The sequence below is a fragment of the Nuphar pumila genome, chromosome 7 (assembly GCF_984573655.1).
Source record: "Nuphar pumila chromosome 7, dmNupPumi1.hap1.1, whole genome shotgun sequence".
NCBI classification, from domain to species: Eukaryota; Viridiplantae; Streptophyta; class Magnoliopsida; order Nymphaeales; family Nymphaeaceae; genus Nuphar; species Nuphar pumila.
The window spans coordinates 8,597,013-8,614,891 of NC_143255.1; the positions used below are offsets into that span (position 1 = coordinate 8,597,013).

The 17,879-nt window shown below is 38.0% G+C and overlaps 1 protein-coding gene across 1 annotated transcript in view; it reads left to right on the top strand.

The window, feature by feature from the left end:
* Positions 1–17,879, top strand: part of LOC149831047 (uncharacterized) — a 28,439-nt gene that overhangs the window by 6,793 nt on the left and 3,767 nt on the right. Inside the window, exons 4-7 of the mRNA XM_090011959.1 lie at positions 6,369–6,588; positions 9,876–10,062; positions 10,243–10,427; positions 13,191–13,323. Of these exons, the coding sequence (XP_089868085.1) occupies positions 6,369–6,588; positions 9,876–10,062; positions 10,243–10,427; positions 13,191–13,323 (725 nt within the window). The remainder of the gene's footprint in view (positions 1–6,368; positions 6,589–9,875; positions 10,063–10,242; positions 10,428–13,190; positions 13,324–17,879) is intronic.

Below are 17,879 nucleotides of genomic sequence, written 5' to 3' on the forward strand. Positions count from 1 at the left end.
GCTGGATCTCGAGGTGGATCGTGGGTCGGGTCGGATCCACGATCCAAACTAACAGCCTCCCTCAAGTTGAGTATGGTCTTTGATCATGTTCAACTTGTCTTTGAGTGCCCAAAACTGATGAGTGGATAATCCTTTGGTAAAAATGTCAGCAACTTGCATATCTGACCTAACATATGCGGGTTCAATTTCTTTTTCTTCCACTCTAACAAAGTGTTGATCGATTTCGATATGCTTCGTGCGACAATGAAGAATGGGATTGAAGGCAATATTAATAGCACTCTGATTATCACAAAGAAGCATAGAGGACGAGATTGGTTCTTGTAATTCTTGCAGTAGGTGTCTCACCCACGTAACATCAGCTGTTCCTGCTGCCATTGCACGATACTCGGCTTCAGTACTAGATCGCGCCACTGCCTTTTGCTTCTTGCTACTCCATGTTACAACATTATTGCCGATAAGGATGCAATACCCTGAAACTGATCTGCGCTCATCAGGATCACCAGCCCAGTCTGCATCTGTGTAGGTGAATAGTCGATGTCCTGACGTATAATCTGTGTCTTTGTTATACATCAAACCATCTCCAATCGTACCCTTTAAATACCGAAGGATTCTTTTTACCGCTTCCATATGTGCATCTGTAGGAGCATGCATAAACTGAGAAGCCTGATTGACAAAGTATGCTATGTCAGGCCTAGTGAATGTTAAGTATTGTAACATCCCTACAACTCGGCGATACAAAGTATGATCATGATAAGTGGTGCCTTCTTTAACACTTAACTTATGATTTAGAAGACAAGGTGTGCTAATTGGTTTACAATTCTCCATCCCCGTAGCGAGGAGAATATCAATAGTGTACTTATGTTGGCTCAATGTAATAGTCTCATGTCGACTATCAACTTCCACACCCAAAAAATATCGCAAGGAACCCAAGTCTTTCATCTTGAATTTAGCCATCAGCATAGACTTAACCCAAGATATGTGATCCTCATCACTCCCGGTAATAATGATATCATCAACATATATAAGCACCCAAACAATAGCTGAACCACTTTTGAAGATGAACAATGAATGGTCTAGAACACTTTTATTAAAACCATGACGCTGGATCTCTGTGGAAAAACTTCCAAACCAAGATCGAGAAGCTTGTTTTAATCCCTAAAGAGAGCGTCGAAGTTTACATACCCAATTTGATGAATCATGCATGCTATATCCAGGTGGCTGCTCCATGTAAACTTCTTCCTTTAGTTCACCATGCAGAACAGCATTTTTAACATCAAGTTGACTGAGTGACCATCCATGTTGTAATGCCAATGCAATGACAATCCTGACTGTGCCCATTTTTACTACTGGGCTGAATGTTTCGTCGTAATCCTGCCCATATTGCTGTGTGAAGCCTCGTGCAACCAGGCGAGCCTTATAGCGCTCAACACTGCCATCCGGTTTATGCTTGATCTTGTACACCCATTTGGATCCTACAACATTCTTGTTATATGGCCTTGGCACAATTTCCCATGTGTTGCATTCATGCAATGCCTCCATTTCCTCATTCATCGCCTCTACCCAGGCACGAGAATTTACAACATCATGAAAGAAGGAAGGTTCTGTTTCTTTGGGCACTCTGGTTAGAAATGTTTGAAAATCCAAAGAGAAATTGTTATAACTTACCCAGCGATTTATAGGATGTCTAACCCGAGTGGAATGTGGTAGGGGAGTCTCAGCATTGACTGGGTGAGTTCTACGAGAATAAACAAGACCAGAAAAACGTGAGGATGTTGTTGTAGGAGGAATGTCTTCTATATGTGGTTCCACATCAAAAGTATAGGGTTCATTGTCTGTCAATAAAGATGAATCCTCATGAGGCAACGAGTCATATAAAAGTGAGTCACTGAGCCAAGGATCATAACTGTCCTGTGTATCTGTGGAAGATGAACCCAGAGTGTCAAAATTTTCATCATCAAAAACAACATTTCTGGATATCCGAATTTTGCCTGTATGAGGATCATAACACCTGTATCCCTTATAGTCATCTGCATACCCAAGGAACTTGCACTGTATAGCTCTGTCTTGAAACTTATTTCTCAATGAATGATCAATATGAACATAACATACGCAACCAAAAGGATGTAGTTCTTCATATGATGGATGACAATTATAAAGAACAAAATACGGAGAATTATCTTCAAGGATGGTCATGGGCAACCTGTTGATAACGTAAACAACTGTGTGGAAAGCCTCGGTCCAAAGGGAAAAAGGGATGCCCACAGTATGCATCATGCTCAAGGCTGTTTCAACAATATGCCTATGCTTTCTCTCAGCAACTCCATTTTGTTGAGGGGTATGAGGGCAAGAAATGTTACGTGTAATGCCATGCTCCTTCAAATATTCACTAAAATCATGGGATATGTATTCTCCCCCCCATCACACTGGAAATATACAACATTGGTATTAAATTGGTTTTGGACTAGTGCATGAAACTGTTTGAACAACTTGAAAACTTCATGTTTGTTTTTCATGAAGTAAATCCAACTAAAACGAGTGTAAGAATCAAGAAAGAGAACATAGTATCGAGATCCAGAAAGAGAAGCAGTGGGCGTAGGACCCCAAACATCTGAGCATATATTTTCAAAAGGCTTTGATGCTCTTTTATTGATACTATGAAAAGGAAGTACATGACTTTTGCATGAATGACAACTTGGACATTTTGACTCTAAACTGACTGCGGGTATTAGACCTTTAGCAGACAACTTATCAAGAAAGACTTGACTACAATGACCCAAACAAAGATGCCATAAGTTTGGCTTATTAAGTTTCAAGACTCTAGATGAAGAACTATGATATGTGGATCGACTCAAAAATGTTGGAAAAGAAGGAGCTGAAGAAGCCACGGCTACGGAAGACGACGTCTTCAAAGGCACATGAGATTCTTCAAAAACGTACATGTTCCTGCGCCGTTCACCTTTAGCGAGCGTCTTCTTGGTGTGAAGATCCTTAAGATAAACAGAAGAAGGAGTAAATTCAACGGAAGAATTTGTTTCATCAACTAATTTAGACACAGATAGAATATTCTTTTGAATAGCAGGTGTGAGTAAGACATTTGACAAGGGTAATTGAGATTCAGGCAAAGAAATGGAGACATTTCCAGTGTAAGAGATGGGGTGGTGAGATCCATCTCCTATGACTATAGTGCCATTTCCAGTGTAAGGAGTCAAGTGGGTAAATTTACCTGCATCAGAAGTAACGTGTGCTGCTGTCCCTGAATCAATATACCATATACCTTCCTCATTTTGGCGTAAGTTCATCTGATTGAAAGTAGTCATAAGGATATTCTGTACGTCCTGTGGAAGAACCTGTCCCTGAGGAGTACGGGCAAACTGATGAGTGACCTTCTGCCCTGGCCTACTATCTGGCCTCCCTGATTTGTTCCGGTTATGAGGATTATACCAGCAGTTTGCTTTAAGATGTCCCCGTTTGTTACATAGAAAACAAGTAGGAACACGTCCTCCTCGTGGTACACTGCTTGAACCAATACCTCCTCCTCCTGGTGTAGGCAGTAATCCTCCTCTGTTCATAGATGTTCCATTGGGGCGAGGGGGAGTAAATGAAACTCCTGTTTGAATAGGCGTATGTGTCATCATCACAGGATGAGCATCCTCTGACGCGTGTTCCTGATTTAAACTGACCTCATATTGCAAAAGCTTAGATTGAAGATCATCAAAACATGGAAGGACTGAGACAACCTGGAGTGCCGTGCAGAACATGCGATATTCAGGTCCAAGACTACCTAATACTTGTTGTACCATATCCTTATCTGATACAGGACTTCCAATGGCAGCTAACTGATCTGTAATCACTCTGACATCCCCCATAAACTCTGTAATGAATTTGTTTTCTTTTCGCATGGATTGGAACTTCCACTTGAGTTGCAAAGCCCGAGATTCGGAAACCTGAGAAAAAGAATGAGCTAGACCATTCCACAACTCGGCAGCGGATTGGTCATCAGAGATAGTTTGTAAAACACGATCAGAAAGTGTGGAGGTTATGTAAGCGACTAATGTCTGATCCCGTTGTGCCCATATGTCATAAGCTGGATTGGTGCTTCGAAGTTGACTCACCTTCCCGTCTTCACCTGTTATTTCCTGCATGATATGTGTAGGTGGCGCGGACGATCGTCCATCTAGATGCCCATAAAGACCATGACTGCGAATAAAAGGCACAATTTGGCGTTTCCAAAGCAAATAGTTATCATGTGATAACTTGTGGGTCATGAGGCGAGTAAGAAAACTAGGGTTCAATTTGGAATCCATAGATTTTATGAAGAATGAGAGAACAAACTGTATTTAACAGTGTATTAATAGAAGAAGAACAACAATACTGTGTGTGCTGAAAATGATATCAGCAACACATTGCACAGAAATATAATGACGTGTAATCCAGAAATTAATCTTCACACACACACACGTTAAAAAAAAATTTAATGCTGCATAACGTGTGAACCAGGTCAGGAATAGCAATGCTGTGTACACAGAGAAACAACTATGCTGTGTGCACAGAAAAACAGCAATGCTTTGTAACGTGTGAGCCAGAAAAAGGATTTGAAAAGAGAAGAAATCGAAATAGAAATAAGGAGGCGCAAATTGAAGAAAGAGAAGAAATAACGTGTGAAATCAGATTAGGGAAAAAGGAGAAACTGAAGAAATCTGATTAGGGAAAAGGAGAAAAGAAATAACGTGTGAAATCAGATTAGGGAAAAAGGAGAAACTGAAGAAATAGGGATACGTGATTTAGAGAAACAGAGAAAAGATCAGAAAAGAGATAGAGAAAGCCTACGTCCTTTCACGCACTGGTCCTTATAGGCCTTCCAGATGATCGATTTCCGCGCCTGTGCTTTGATACCATGTCAGAAATATCCTGCAGATGTTAGAGATATCAGCCTGCAAATGTTAGAGAAATATCAGAAATAAAGAACGAGAAGAGAGAGAGAGGAATAGTCGGCGCAATAGGGTTTTCCCTTTTTACTTGATATTTATAAGTGGTACAATACACTTTACACAGGTAATAAGATCTAATTACAAACATGCCACCGCTGGATCTCGAGGTGGATCGTGGGTCGGGTCGGATCCACGATCCAAACTAACAGGTTGGACTCAAGTAGTATTTGTACTACTTATCCTAAGAATAAGGTAATAAGGACAGGACCCTTTTTCTTGGCCAGTTATATTTGTACATTTTTCTTAATCATAAACAATAAACTGTTCATCCAAATGACACCTTGGTGCGTTAAATAAAATAAAGGGATATAAACAGAATTTAATTACATCCAACCATCTCATAAAAGGATAAAATAAAGACATTGTTAGGAAATTGTAGATTAGATTTCTAAACTTGTCTATAGGCGCATTGCCAAGGGTAAACAGACAATATTATAAATACATTAAAAATCAACAAAGCAGCACTGAACCGTTGATAATATCATTGCTCAGGCATGATATGGTAATGCACCATTCTCATTCACTACTCTTCAAGCTGTTTGTCCTCATGAAGAGCTTGGTACTGCATATTTCTGTCTTGTTAAAGCTTGGGGAAAGTCTCAATGCTTTAATTTCTGGACCTAATGTAAATGTAGTCTGACAAAATCAGTATAAATGATGTTTTAATACTATTGGAAAGCCTAATTTCTCACAAAAAAGAAATTATTGAAAAGCCTAAAATCCATATCATGATTGAACACATTATAAGCATGCATGTGCATATAATATATGCATTTCCTATTTTTGTGTACACATTGCTCTTGGTACAGAAATATGTGTGGCAAAGATTACTCTATGCAGTACCACCGAGTGGTATCCCATGTGGTAAGCTGGGTCCTGTGTCAAGCTGAAGGCCCAGGATCGAATCCCTCTGTCGCATGGGGCAGCTGTTGTTCTGGTAGGGGTCCGCCTAACCCCAGCTTGCCTTTCAAAAAAAAAAAAGATTACTCTGTGCAGTTGTTCCCAAATGATATGGGTATGTTGCAAGAGTTTATTAGTTTATACAGGATCTTTGCAACTATTTAATTACATATAAATTCTAAACTGAAATATCAAACAAGGTTGTTTGAACTAGTTACATTGGGTACTTATTTATTTCAACCTTTCTGATCTATGTCCAGTTTGCAATTTTAGTGCCATATTTCTACATATTTAATATGTAATTTGATACTACAATAATTAGCGGCATGCATTCTAGAAGTGTTTGCTTAGTTAAGCTTGAACTTGAATTATTGCCAGTTCAAGCAGCAGATTATGTGAATTCAATTTCTTGCTTTCTCTTTCCATCTTGTAGCTGATTAGCTTGCTAACTTTATATTGTGGCGAGTAGTTTTGGTGCAGGTTGTCAGGTCTAATTATTGATGTTTTTGATGATTTTGCTGTTATTGCATCATCTGCTGCATGGGTTGAGAAGTATAGATCAAGTATAGAGTTGTTGTTGAGTAAGATCCATAAGATTAGTCGCACCTGCTGGAGGCCATCTATTGACATCTTAAAAGAAGAAGGACTGGATTTAGGAGCAAAGAACCATGATTTATCCATTCCCAGCAACATAATTAAGGTGTAACCTCTTGAGTACAAATTGGTGCATTATTTCTTAAGTTATGATTGTAATGCTTCTTGTGAATGTCTTTCCTATCATATACTCTTATTGCTTCCATCTTGTCTTATGGAAGTTACATAAATTGAGTTGTCCTAATGCGTTTTTTCACCACTTTTCATGGAAGCCAGGACATTGCCTGCATGATTTTAGTGCATGATGGGCTATGCACATAAAATTAGCTAATTGACAATGTGTTACCATATGATTGACATAGTATGCAGTTTGGGCTATAACATTCAATTTTATTGACCAATTTTCTATTCAAACGGCAAGAACTATGAAGAGGGGACAAGAAGAACACAAGGAGGGAAGAGAACAACTCAAAGTTCTCATTAAGTTTACGTAAAAGAAAAGAGAGTTCCTTATAAGAGTCGACCCCCACTAAGTAAAGACAAAATAAAAATAAAATTGTACATGACAAAACTACTCCTGCTAATGCTATAATGTACAAAATAATACTTAAGGTGAGGAGGCAGCACATGATTAGTAATACACTATTTTACATAACTTTGAACACTCCCCTTCAAACTTGGGATGATTTAATGGAATCATTCAGAGTTTGGAAAAGAATGAGTTGAAATGAGGAGCAAAACTCTTAGTAAATATATCTACAATCTGATTCTTTGAGCTTATATGTTTCAAAGCAATAACTTCATCTTCATAAGCCTTCTTTTATAGTGACAATTTATTTAAATGTGTTTAGTTCACTCATGAAACTCTGGATTCTTTGCAATATGAATAACACTCATATTGTCACAATATAAATAAGTCATCTCCATAATGGAGACTCCCAACTCATCCAATAACTATCGTATCCAAATAATCTCAGCAGTGACGACCCATAGCTCTATATTCAGTTTCTGTTGTGGACAAGGCAAGTCTCTGTTGTTTCTTGCTTGTTGATGAAATCAGGGAGCTTTCAAGAAAAATACAAAAATCTGTAGTGGAGAGACGATCTCGAATAAAGCCTCCGAAACCTGCATCATAAAAGGCTCTTTACACTGTGATAACTATCCTAGGAGCACTCATAAATTGACTGACTACATGAACAACATAGGTAATATTTGGCCTGTATATGGTCAAGTATACGAGACTCTCAACTAGTTGTTTGAATACTACAATATTATCTAACTCTCTTTAAATTTGCATCCATAGGAGAATTGACTCTTCTTGAATCATATATCAATCTTGCTTTTACCACCAAATTTGTCACATATTTATGTTGGGACAAGTACAATTCCCTTGCAAAGTATGTTATGTTCAGACCAAAAAAATATTTCAGATGCCCTAGGTCTTTCATCTCAAATATGCTAGCCAACTTCTTCTTGGTCTCCTTAACTCTTTCGACGTCATCTCCTGTGAGTATCATATCATCTATATAGAGAAGTAATATGCATTTTCACAAAGGAAAACACAAACAAAGCAAGGACATGATGACTTTGCTTAAATCCAACTACTATATTTTGAGGTTCAACCTCTTGCACAACCTGATCAAAACTCTGAGCAATACATATGTCGTCTTGAGCGTATGAGACCAATCAATTGACTTAAAAAACATGGTTCATTTGGGGCAATAGCCAAAGAAATTTATCAAGGTCTTTGACTTTATGTATATTCACCCATCTGCCATGATGCTACACTTAGTTTTTCTCTGTAATTGTCTCATCTCATCACAATATGCCTTCACTTCTTTCACATTAGTGTCTAAAACTTTTTCTTTCAAAGCATGATATAATGTCAGTTTATATACAAGCCCGATATTGGTTATGACATCTATCATAGCTTAAAAATAAAATAAATTTATCGCATTGAAAGAAATGCAAGCATCATAGAACTATCTCTCAACCGCGATATTTGCCTACTCGACTAAATGTTGAGGAGTTATAGCAGACCCCCATGGGAAATCTTTAAAATAATCTCCTAATAGAGCCTCTAGCTCTATCTCTTCTTGAAGAATTTCCTTCTCCTCATCTTCTTTTTGTACCCACAATGGCACTATTACTGGCACCACCCATACCTTTCTTCTTTGCTTCAGAACTTCCTACTTTTGATTCTATGTTAGGAGTTGTAGGATCAGAAATAGGGAGCTCATCTTCGTCATACACATCCTCTCAAGGCTCTGCATACTCTATTTCTACCTCATTCATCTCTCTTTTTTGTCTTTTTTTTCGATCAGACTATCAAGTAATTGTTGGTATTCCCATTTCACGATGTCTAGCAATTTCTTTGACGTGCATGCGGCTACATTAAGATGTGTTCCAGTTAAATGATGCTTCAACCGAGAGATACCACTCGAAAAAGTATTTTAGCAATAGTTGCACTTGATTTTTAATTGATTTTCACTCACTACTTAAGTGCCCCATTGCCATGTCGGATCCTCTGATGCCGTCTTCCAAAAAAAAAACTCAATATGAAGCAAAGATTAGGTATTTTTTACCTTAACCCACTTTCTTTAGTGGAAAAACGGTGGAAATGCACTCTTATTTGAGAAAATCGCAAAAGCCCTCTTTCTAGCGTACAAATCGCTTTCACGGTTGCTAAGGTGCATGGGTTCTCTTCTAATGACCTCTAGACAAATGGAGAAGTCATCTCTCAAAAGATATTTAAAACTCAAAATGAAAAAGTAACTTTCTGCCTTTTTAAAGTGTGTTGATACCATATTGTATGATATACCCTATATCGTACAATACAGGTCGATAAAGGGGTGTATCGTATGATACACTTGATACAGGTACGATACACACTCGTATCGCAATACAAGTGTGAATAGTATCGCAAAACCCAAAACTAATGATACGTATCGTACCATATAGTACGATACTTACAACACTGGTTCTAATGATATTTTAGACTTGGGGAAAAAGTCGAGGGTAGGAGCTTTGACATTTTTTTCTTTTTTTATGATAAAAAAATTGCTTAAATGCACAAAGATTTTCTACTGTTTTTGATGCATGTAGAGGCCCCACATCAATTTCAGGGGAAAAGTCCTGCTGGAATTTTATCATCGCATTTAAATGCCCCTTAAATGGTGGAAAAGCGTACTGTGATTCCCCGTAATAGGGTAATACGTGCAGATGGATTGATAGATGACAAGAATTCAATGCTCAATGGGCTTCCTAGTGGTAATATCTAGATGCAACCAATTTTACTTTCCGTGTCTTGTAACTCTCTCAATGTCATGAAGGTTCACGTATTGTTTTACTGTAAGTAATAAGTGATGCTCAAAATTGTGGTTAAATTTTCAGGTCATGGAGAATAGTATTTATTATTCAGTCTCCCTTGATGGGCAGAAGACTGGATTCTATGCAGATCAGCGTGAAAGTCGCTGTTTCATATCCAGAATTTCTAAGCATCAGAGGGTTCTTGATCTGTGCTGCTATAGTGGAGGATTTGCACTTAATGCTGCATCTGGTGGAGCAGCTGGTGTCATTGGTAGGTGTCTGGTTGTTCATTGTTTAAGATCTTTAAATTTGTTGGCACTAGGTTTGAGAAAGCACGCTTTAATGAGTAAAAAGTCTTGATCTACAAACTTGTGCACCACATGTAAAATTTCTGCTACCTGGTCTTCATAATTGGAAGATAACAGAAGGTAACAAACATTATTGTATTCAGGGATCGATTCCTCATCAGCTGCTATAGAGCTTGCAATGGAAAATATTCTTCTTAATAATCTTGACCCTCAAAGGATATCATTTTTGAAGGAAGATGCAGCAGAATTCATGAAAAATGCTGCTTCTAGAAAAGAATCATGGGATCTGATAATCTTGGATCCACCAAAACTAGCACCTTCTCGAAAGGTACCTTGCTGCTATAGTTTTATCAACCTCAGATTGATGTATGATATGTTTTGCTTCAGGAAAAAAAAGGACATTCCTATTGTCTAAGGCGTCACCTTTCTGGGGACAGTTTATGTAATTTCTGTTTTTCTTTTATTTGTTTGCTTGCGCCACTTGTGAATGACAAGGATATAGTTTATTATCTTAAAATAAGGGTTTCATATGTAAATAAAGTTCTTAGGTGCCACCTCTCATCTACAGATGAAACTTTAGGGGCTAAGGGTAATTTATATATCTTTTCTCTATCTTCTACTCACTTTCATCTCTCCTTTGTTAGTTATGCTAGAAAATTTACAGTCAAGTACTGTGTCAACATTCATTGCCCCAAATAGAGAATCTCATAAATGAGGTATCCAACATAGTGCATGTTTTCAGTGTTGTCATACATTGTAATAGACTCTGATTGAAAGTTCATTTGTTCTTACCCATGCCACCTGACATGCTTCTTTTGAAGATGGACAAAGTAGGAGTTCTATGAAAATGTTGTGGCCCTGTAAGGCTATTTGGACTAATCTAGTTAAATAATGTTTGTCATTGTTATTCATGTTATTGTGCATTTGTCAAATTCAATTTCTTATATGAAGATAGTATTAACAATATTTGCATGTGTTGAATGAAACATATGAATATCTACATTTGTGTTCTTTCCTCTGTTTATCTTATGTATTGGTATTGGTTACAGAAAAAGTTAAAATCATTATAAAAATTATCATTAGTAAACGTCAGGGGAAATTTACCCTTTTATTAAGGCTAGTTTTATACCAATGTAGATATAGAGCCATTACTTTGTAGTATGACCTTGCTGATGTATTTTCTGAATTTTAAAATCACTTCAAGTAAGAAACTTAGTGGGTGATTGATTATAATGGAATAGGTTGTCACTTGTCAGTAGGTCGCTGGTTATCCAATCCCTGTGAGTCACTGATGGCTTGGTGATTATTACGAAACTCTGACATTGAACTAATGAATTTGGACCTACTTTGTCTCATAAGAATGTGTATGACATTTAGGCTGGCCATTTATGGTGCTGGGTATTGGAGAATTTCTTTTGTTTCCTATTGGAAATACTGCAATGTGGATTATCCAATTCTTGCCCACCACGACAATGTTGTATCATATTAGTTATGGTTTTTTGCGAAAGTTTAAAGTGATTTCTAAACTCAAAAATACTTTTCTGAAGTTCTTAATAGCTTGTGTGAAAAATAAAATAAAATCCTATTTCAATCTTTTGGATCCATTTTGATAGAGTTCATATAAATCAATTTCCTTTCTATTTTTCATAATGTGTTGATTTGAAGTGTTTTGCATATATCTTTTTTGGATTGTATGTGTATGGGTCATGGTCACCCATATTGGTCATGATAATTGTTGGTGACGGTTTTCTTCTGAACTTAAAAAACAACTGGTTTTCTTGGGAAATTATTGGTTTTTCAACATTATTAAAAATCTTAACAAGTTGTTTCTTAAAAAGATCTCATGATGGTATTGTTGCAATGATTATGCTTTGGTTATATTTTAACATGGTGATTTTTTTATATTTATCTTTTGCAAAAGCCATATCTTTATAAGCATACTGGAGGTCTAAGGCCCCCCTCTTTAACTCATTAATTAGTTAGTCATTATGTCCCCAAAAAAAGGACTTCATCTAGCAGGTTTATGATGTGAGTACAACACTTCTACCTTGTGTAATAATAGGAGCGCCTGATACAACTGAGGATAGGGATTCCTCCAGCTAACCTTACAATTGTTAACAAGTCGACGAAACCTGATCCACTCATGTATGGCTCTATCTCTCTTTGTTCTCTGCACACCATCTTTTGCTCAGATTCATTGCTAATTGTTTGTTTCTTCAGCAGAAGTGAGTCTTCACCATAGAACCATCTAACAGCAAGAGTCGTTATTGCAGCAGATTTCTGCTTGAATGGATGTCAAATGATTAGTTACTAACCATCACAATATTATAAGAATATCAGGCTTTTAAGTGTGTTTTAAAAGAAAAAATTGTAGTACAATATTTTTGAAAAAGTTCAAAATGAAATTTTTGTGATCTTTCTTGAGACGTTAGGGTTTTTAATTTTATTGTTACTTTTTAAAATGTCATTTCACGAGGGGAGTCACTTATTCCTAAATTATTCCAAAAAAAAAAAATCATGACATGATATTTCTGCGATAAATGCTGATGGACCATAGTATAATGGTTCAGAAACTTAATTTTTATGGCCATGAGAATTTTCGATGTGGATAAATTTCACAATTATAAGTGCATGCCATTACATTATTTTCTTGTTGTTATTGTTATTTTCTGAAAGGCAAAATTCATTATCTGCTTGGATACCAATATATTTGTAGATGGCTGCTAATTATGTCTAAAATGACAATTTCTATTGTACTCTATGGCATGAATATATGCGTACAATAACTTCTAGCAGCTATTTTTTATCTGCAACTCTTCTTGATTTCTAGAACCTTCCAAGGTAAGCCACAGAACATTTCCTTTTAGTCACCTTGAAGAATATGAGGTAGCAAACTTGTATTTTAGGCGCTTGTCTTTTGTCCTCATCGCTTATCTTCATTCATTTGCTTATGGCCAGAAATCTTGCTTTTGAAATGTTCGTTTCTGTACGTCTTCATAGCCAGTCAAATTGATCTGTTTGAAGTAATTGGTCATCCACAATGCCTTGAATCACTCGGTGACATTCTGTTGACTATTTGACATATTTTTAGGTTCTTCAGCGTGCATCTGGTATGTACAGAAGCTTAAATTCTTTAGCTATGAGGATAACAAGGGAAGGGCGTCTCCTTATGACCTGTTCATGCTCAGGCGCTATGACCCAAAGTGGGACATTTTTGCAAACTCTTCAGGAAAGTTGTTCACGTTATACTTATCACTTACTAGTTCATGGAATTATCTTGTTTTGAACCATATATCCATGTTCTTGGCATTTTGTTTTGCGTTTCATTTGGCACATGAAAGATGACATAAAATGTTTCTTTGTCAGAACAGTACACACGCATTATTCTTCTCTGTGCTTTGATTTAAGCGTAGTTATTCCAGAGGTTTATAGCCTTCAAAAGCTTTCAATGGGGCATTTATTGGATTTTTTTTTGTCACTATCATAGTTGCTTGTGATGATAATTCTTCAGGCTCACTGGTTTATGATGTGCTATAATCTTTTAATTATGTTGCCTTTTTAATGGTCTACCTTCTTTGAAACATTTCCGGTAGTTTTGGTAGATGGAGACAGAATTGTGAGAGCTGATGTTCCTTTTAGAAGGGCAGAATCAAAGTATAGTGTTGAACAAGTGGGTGTAACTGTTGAGTTCTATGGTGGTGAACTCGATGGAGTCAGTTATAATGATCCTATGACCTGATACCAACTACATTCTCAACTTATTATGCTCTTTATCTCACTGTTCTGTGAATCTATTTATGGCAGGAAGCATGAGTACATCTTGGTTTTTATAAATGAGTTGAATCCTTCATCTGCGGATCTTTTGTCTAATATAGACATTTAGGTTTTAACCTGAAAAGAGTTGCATTTTTGTAACCAAGTTTCTTTTGGTGTATTGAGTTATTTCTGTAGGACATTAATTTTATTGATCTTTTTCTCTTTTTCATTTGCCAGAAAGTGAACACTTTCACTCCATTATTCACTAAATTAGGAACATTTGTTTGTTGGCGTTACCTGAAACAACATACACAAAAAGCGTACCTGCAAGTGTATCTGCTGACGCCACAGAGTGTGCGTGCGGGTGTTTGGTATTCTTCTCATCCGGTCGGCCCACGATGAGCCCGGGCCTTAGGTCGATGGTGAGCAGGACCCTATGCCTGAGTTACCAGTCGAGGAAGCGAGAGCGGGAAGCGAGGCACTTTCAAAATTTTAGGAAGCGGGAAGCGTAGGATGACTTAGAAGAAAATTATGAACCGTTTCGGAAGCGACCTAGGAAGCGAACCGAAAGCGAGGGGGAAGCGAAAAAAAATAAAAATAAAAATAAAAAAATGGGGAAGCGTGGGGGGAGCGCGCTTCCCATTTATGGGAAGCGTGCTTTCCCCCCCCAAAAAAATGTGCTTCCCTGCATGTTTTAGAAGCGCGATGTTTTGCGCTTCTCCATGCGCCTAGGCGCTTTCGGTAACTCTGCCCTATACCACGTCATCTGTATGTGGAATTTGGGTAGACTTGCAGCGAAACTCTCATCATTTTTGTAGCAGCCAACCCCCTTATATAATGAGAAAAGAGGCAGTTACGTATGTAACTTTTGCCCACTATCGTCCCATTATGTGGTCAACTAATGTGGCCCACTAATGGTGTCCAACTGGATCACCCAAATGGGTTGGACCCAAATCCGTTATGTCCAACATTCTCTCACTTGATCCATTGACACCAAAAGTGCACTAAATCGAGGTTTATACCGTTATCTCGATTTAATTCCTCATGTGGGTTCACATGCTACCCTTTATCATAAGGATGGATCATATGAGTTATAGAGATAAACACTCTTTTATGAAATGTTATATTCTCATGTATTACACTATAATTCACCTTCAGTGATTTAGCATGTTAAAATTACCTTTATGAATAGGTTGGTCTCTTACCTATTCTTCTATTGGTCCTTTAATATTGTTATTTTGCTATTCTCTCTAACCCATATGAGAGATTTTTATGCAAAATCAACAATTTACAAAGCCGTATAAAATCAAATGTGATCACATAATGTATTGTCATACATAAAAAGAAATATAAAAGACTCATCCCCTTTACATGTTGAGAATACAATCCTGGTGCTAGCCCTTTAGTAAGGAGATCTAGAGACATTTCCTTCGTCCCAATTGTATCAATACATACCAGATGATTCTCAATCATTTCTTTAACAACAAATTGTTTTAACTCTATGTGTCGACACGAGATTGAGCTCTTGTTATTTGAAAAGGACACGGCTGTTTCATTATCACAAAAGATCTTTAGTGGATTCTCAATAGAACCCAAGATCCATAATAAAACTTCTTATCCAAATGGCCTGAAATAAAACTTTGTATAAAATCAATAATTTCTGTCCTAATGGATTTCAGAAATTCTTTCACTGTCTTACAGTGAGAGATGACACTTCAAATATTTTGAGCTACTTACGATTGCAAAAAGCAACATGCTAAGAATATTCGAATACTCCCACTTCTAATGAACATCATTTTGAGCGCTCTCACTTCTCATAGACAACCTTCAAAATGGTTGTTTTATTCTCCGTATGAGTGGGAGATAAATCGCTTTATACGAGATTTAAAAAGATAAAAGTGAGACATTTTATTTTCACCTTTTCTGAGACAAGCATAGTTGAGCCATTATCATTCTACTTTGGTGGAAACAACAATATTGATAGTTGCTCCGTCTTTTCAATTCTTAAGAAATTGACTTCAGTTGGTGAAACTAACAGATCATGTAACCAAAGGCAATCCAGCATTGTACCTTTAGGTACAAACATGCTTCATGGGCTGGAAAACACATCTACTATAACACCCTGTGTGAATTTGGAACACAACGACCTACCTTTCGGTAGAATCGATGTTTCATAAACTCACACACAATCATTATAGCGAATCTTAATACGGTCCAAAGAATCCTTAATCAATACGACTCATATCACTTTGATGATAACATAAATCAGTCAATCAAGATCTTTTACCGAAAATATATTTGTATTATGGAGCATGCCTATATACACATATAAATGCTTGTATATTCATGACAAGATATATTTTATATCAAAAAATACAAGTTCATGCTTCCACTTATATGCATAAACTAATTTTGATGATAAAATGTCATGAATTTAGTCATAATTCATGCTTAATGCGTAAAACCATCATGCATGACTTAACCAACATGGAACACATGAATTAATATGCATAAGTCATGCTTTTCATGCAATAAACACTTTATAAAGCATGAAAATAACAATAGCAAGCTCATATGGGTAAAACCCGAAGTCCTCAAGCAAGAACCAGTCTTACACGACCCCCGAACCAGTCTGAAAACACTCTGAACCGGTTTTCAACGGCCTCAAACTGATCATCTAAGGTTTCAAACCGGTTCTGAACCTTATGAACTGATGTCAAGTATGAACAAAAGTTCATAAAACTCTATAACTGTATGCTAAAATCCTTGTATCTTCGTAGACTTATGAAAACAGGGTCTTAGATTCTCGGAACTAGTGAAAAACTGGAAGGAATCAGTCAAAAACGGCTCTGAACCAGAGTTACCGGAAGCGCTTAGCTAAAAGGGGAAGCGCGGAACGTCGCGCTTCCGAAGCGTGGGGGGAAGCGTCCCCCTTTTTTGGGAAGCGCGCTTCCCTTTAATGGGGGACGCGCTTCCCTTTAATGGAAAGCGCGCTTCCCCCACGCTTCCCCTGTTTTTTTCAATTTTTTTGTATTTTTTATTTTTTATTTTTATTTTTTCGCTTCCCCCTCGCTTCCGAGACGCTTCCTATGTCGCTTCCGAGTCGCTTCCTAGGTCGCTTCCGAGACACTTCCCGAATCGCTCCTAAGTGGTCCCACGCTTCCCCGCTTCCTAAAATTTTGAAAGTGCCTCGCTTCCCGCTCCCGCTTCCCGTATCGCTTCCCGCTCCCGCTTCCCGCTCCCGCTTCCTCAACTGGCAACCATGCTCTGAACCGATCCCGGAAAAGGGCCTAATCAGTCATAGATCTGGTTCAGTTTCAAACAGTGCCAAGATCCTGATCCTGTTCATATTAGATCTGGGTCTGACCCGGTGTAAGTTGGATCCGGGTCTAACCCGGTATAAACTGAATCCGGGTCTGACCCTGTATAAACCGGATCTGGGCCTCCTATTAGATTCAGACCCGAATACCTAATGGGTTCGGACCATAATCTGATCTGAATAGATCTGGATCTTAACCCGGTTCAATCGGATTGAACCATACCCGTAACCAAATGGGTTCGGACAATAACCCAATCCAAAACTGAATCTGGGTCTTTCGAATTAGACCCAGACCCAAATACCTGATGGGTCTGGATCACAACCCGGTCCAAAATATTTTGGATCTTGACCTGGTTAAACCGGATCAGACCAGACCCAAAACCAAATGGGTCTGGCTTCGTTCCAACCGGGTCGGATCTGATCACTGCCCCAAATCCAAGTGGATCCGGGTCCATCTAAGGGATCGAATCCTTAGCCTGATCCAAACCGCTGGTTCTGACCCATACCTGGACCCGGTGCTGAATGGGTCTGGGACTACAAGATCCAACCCATACCTGATGTCTTATGGGTCCGGTCCAGGGACAAAACCGCAGACCGGATCCAGGTGGATCTTGGCAGACCCGATCCACCAAAAATGGGTCAGATCAGGTCTCCACCGGGTTGAAATACCCAGTCCGACCCGGGTCTGTAACGCTCCGAAATTTT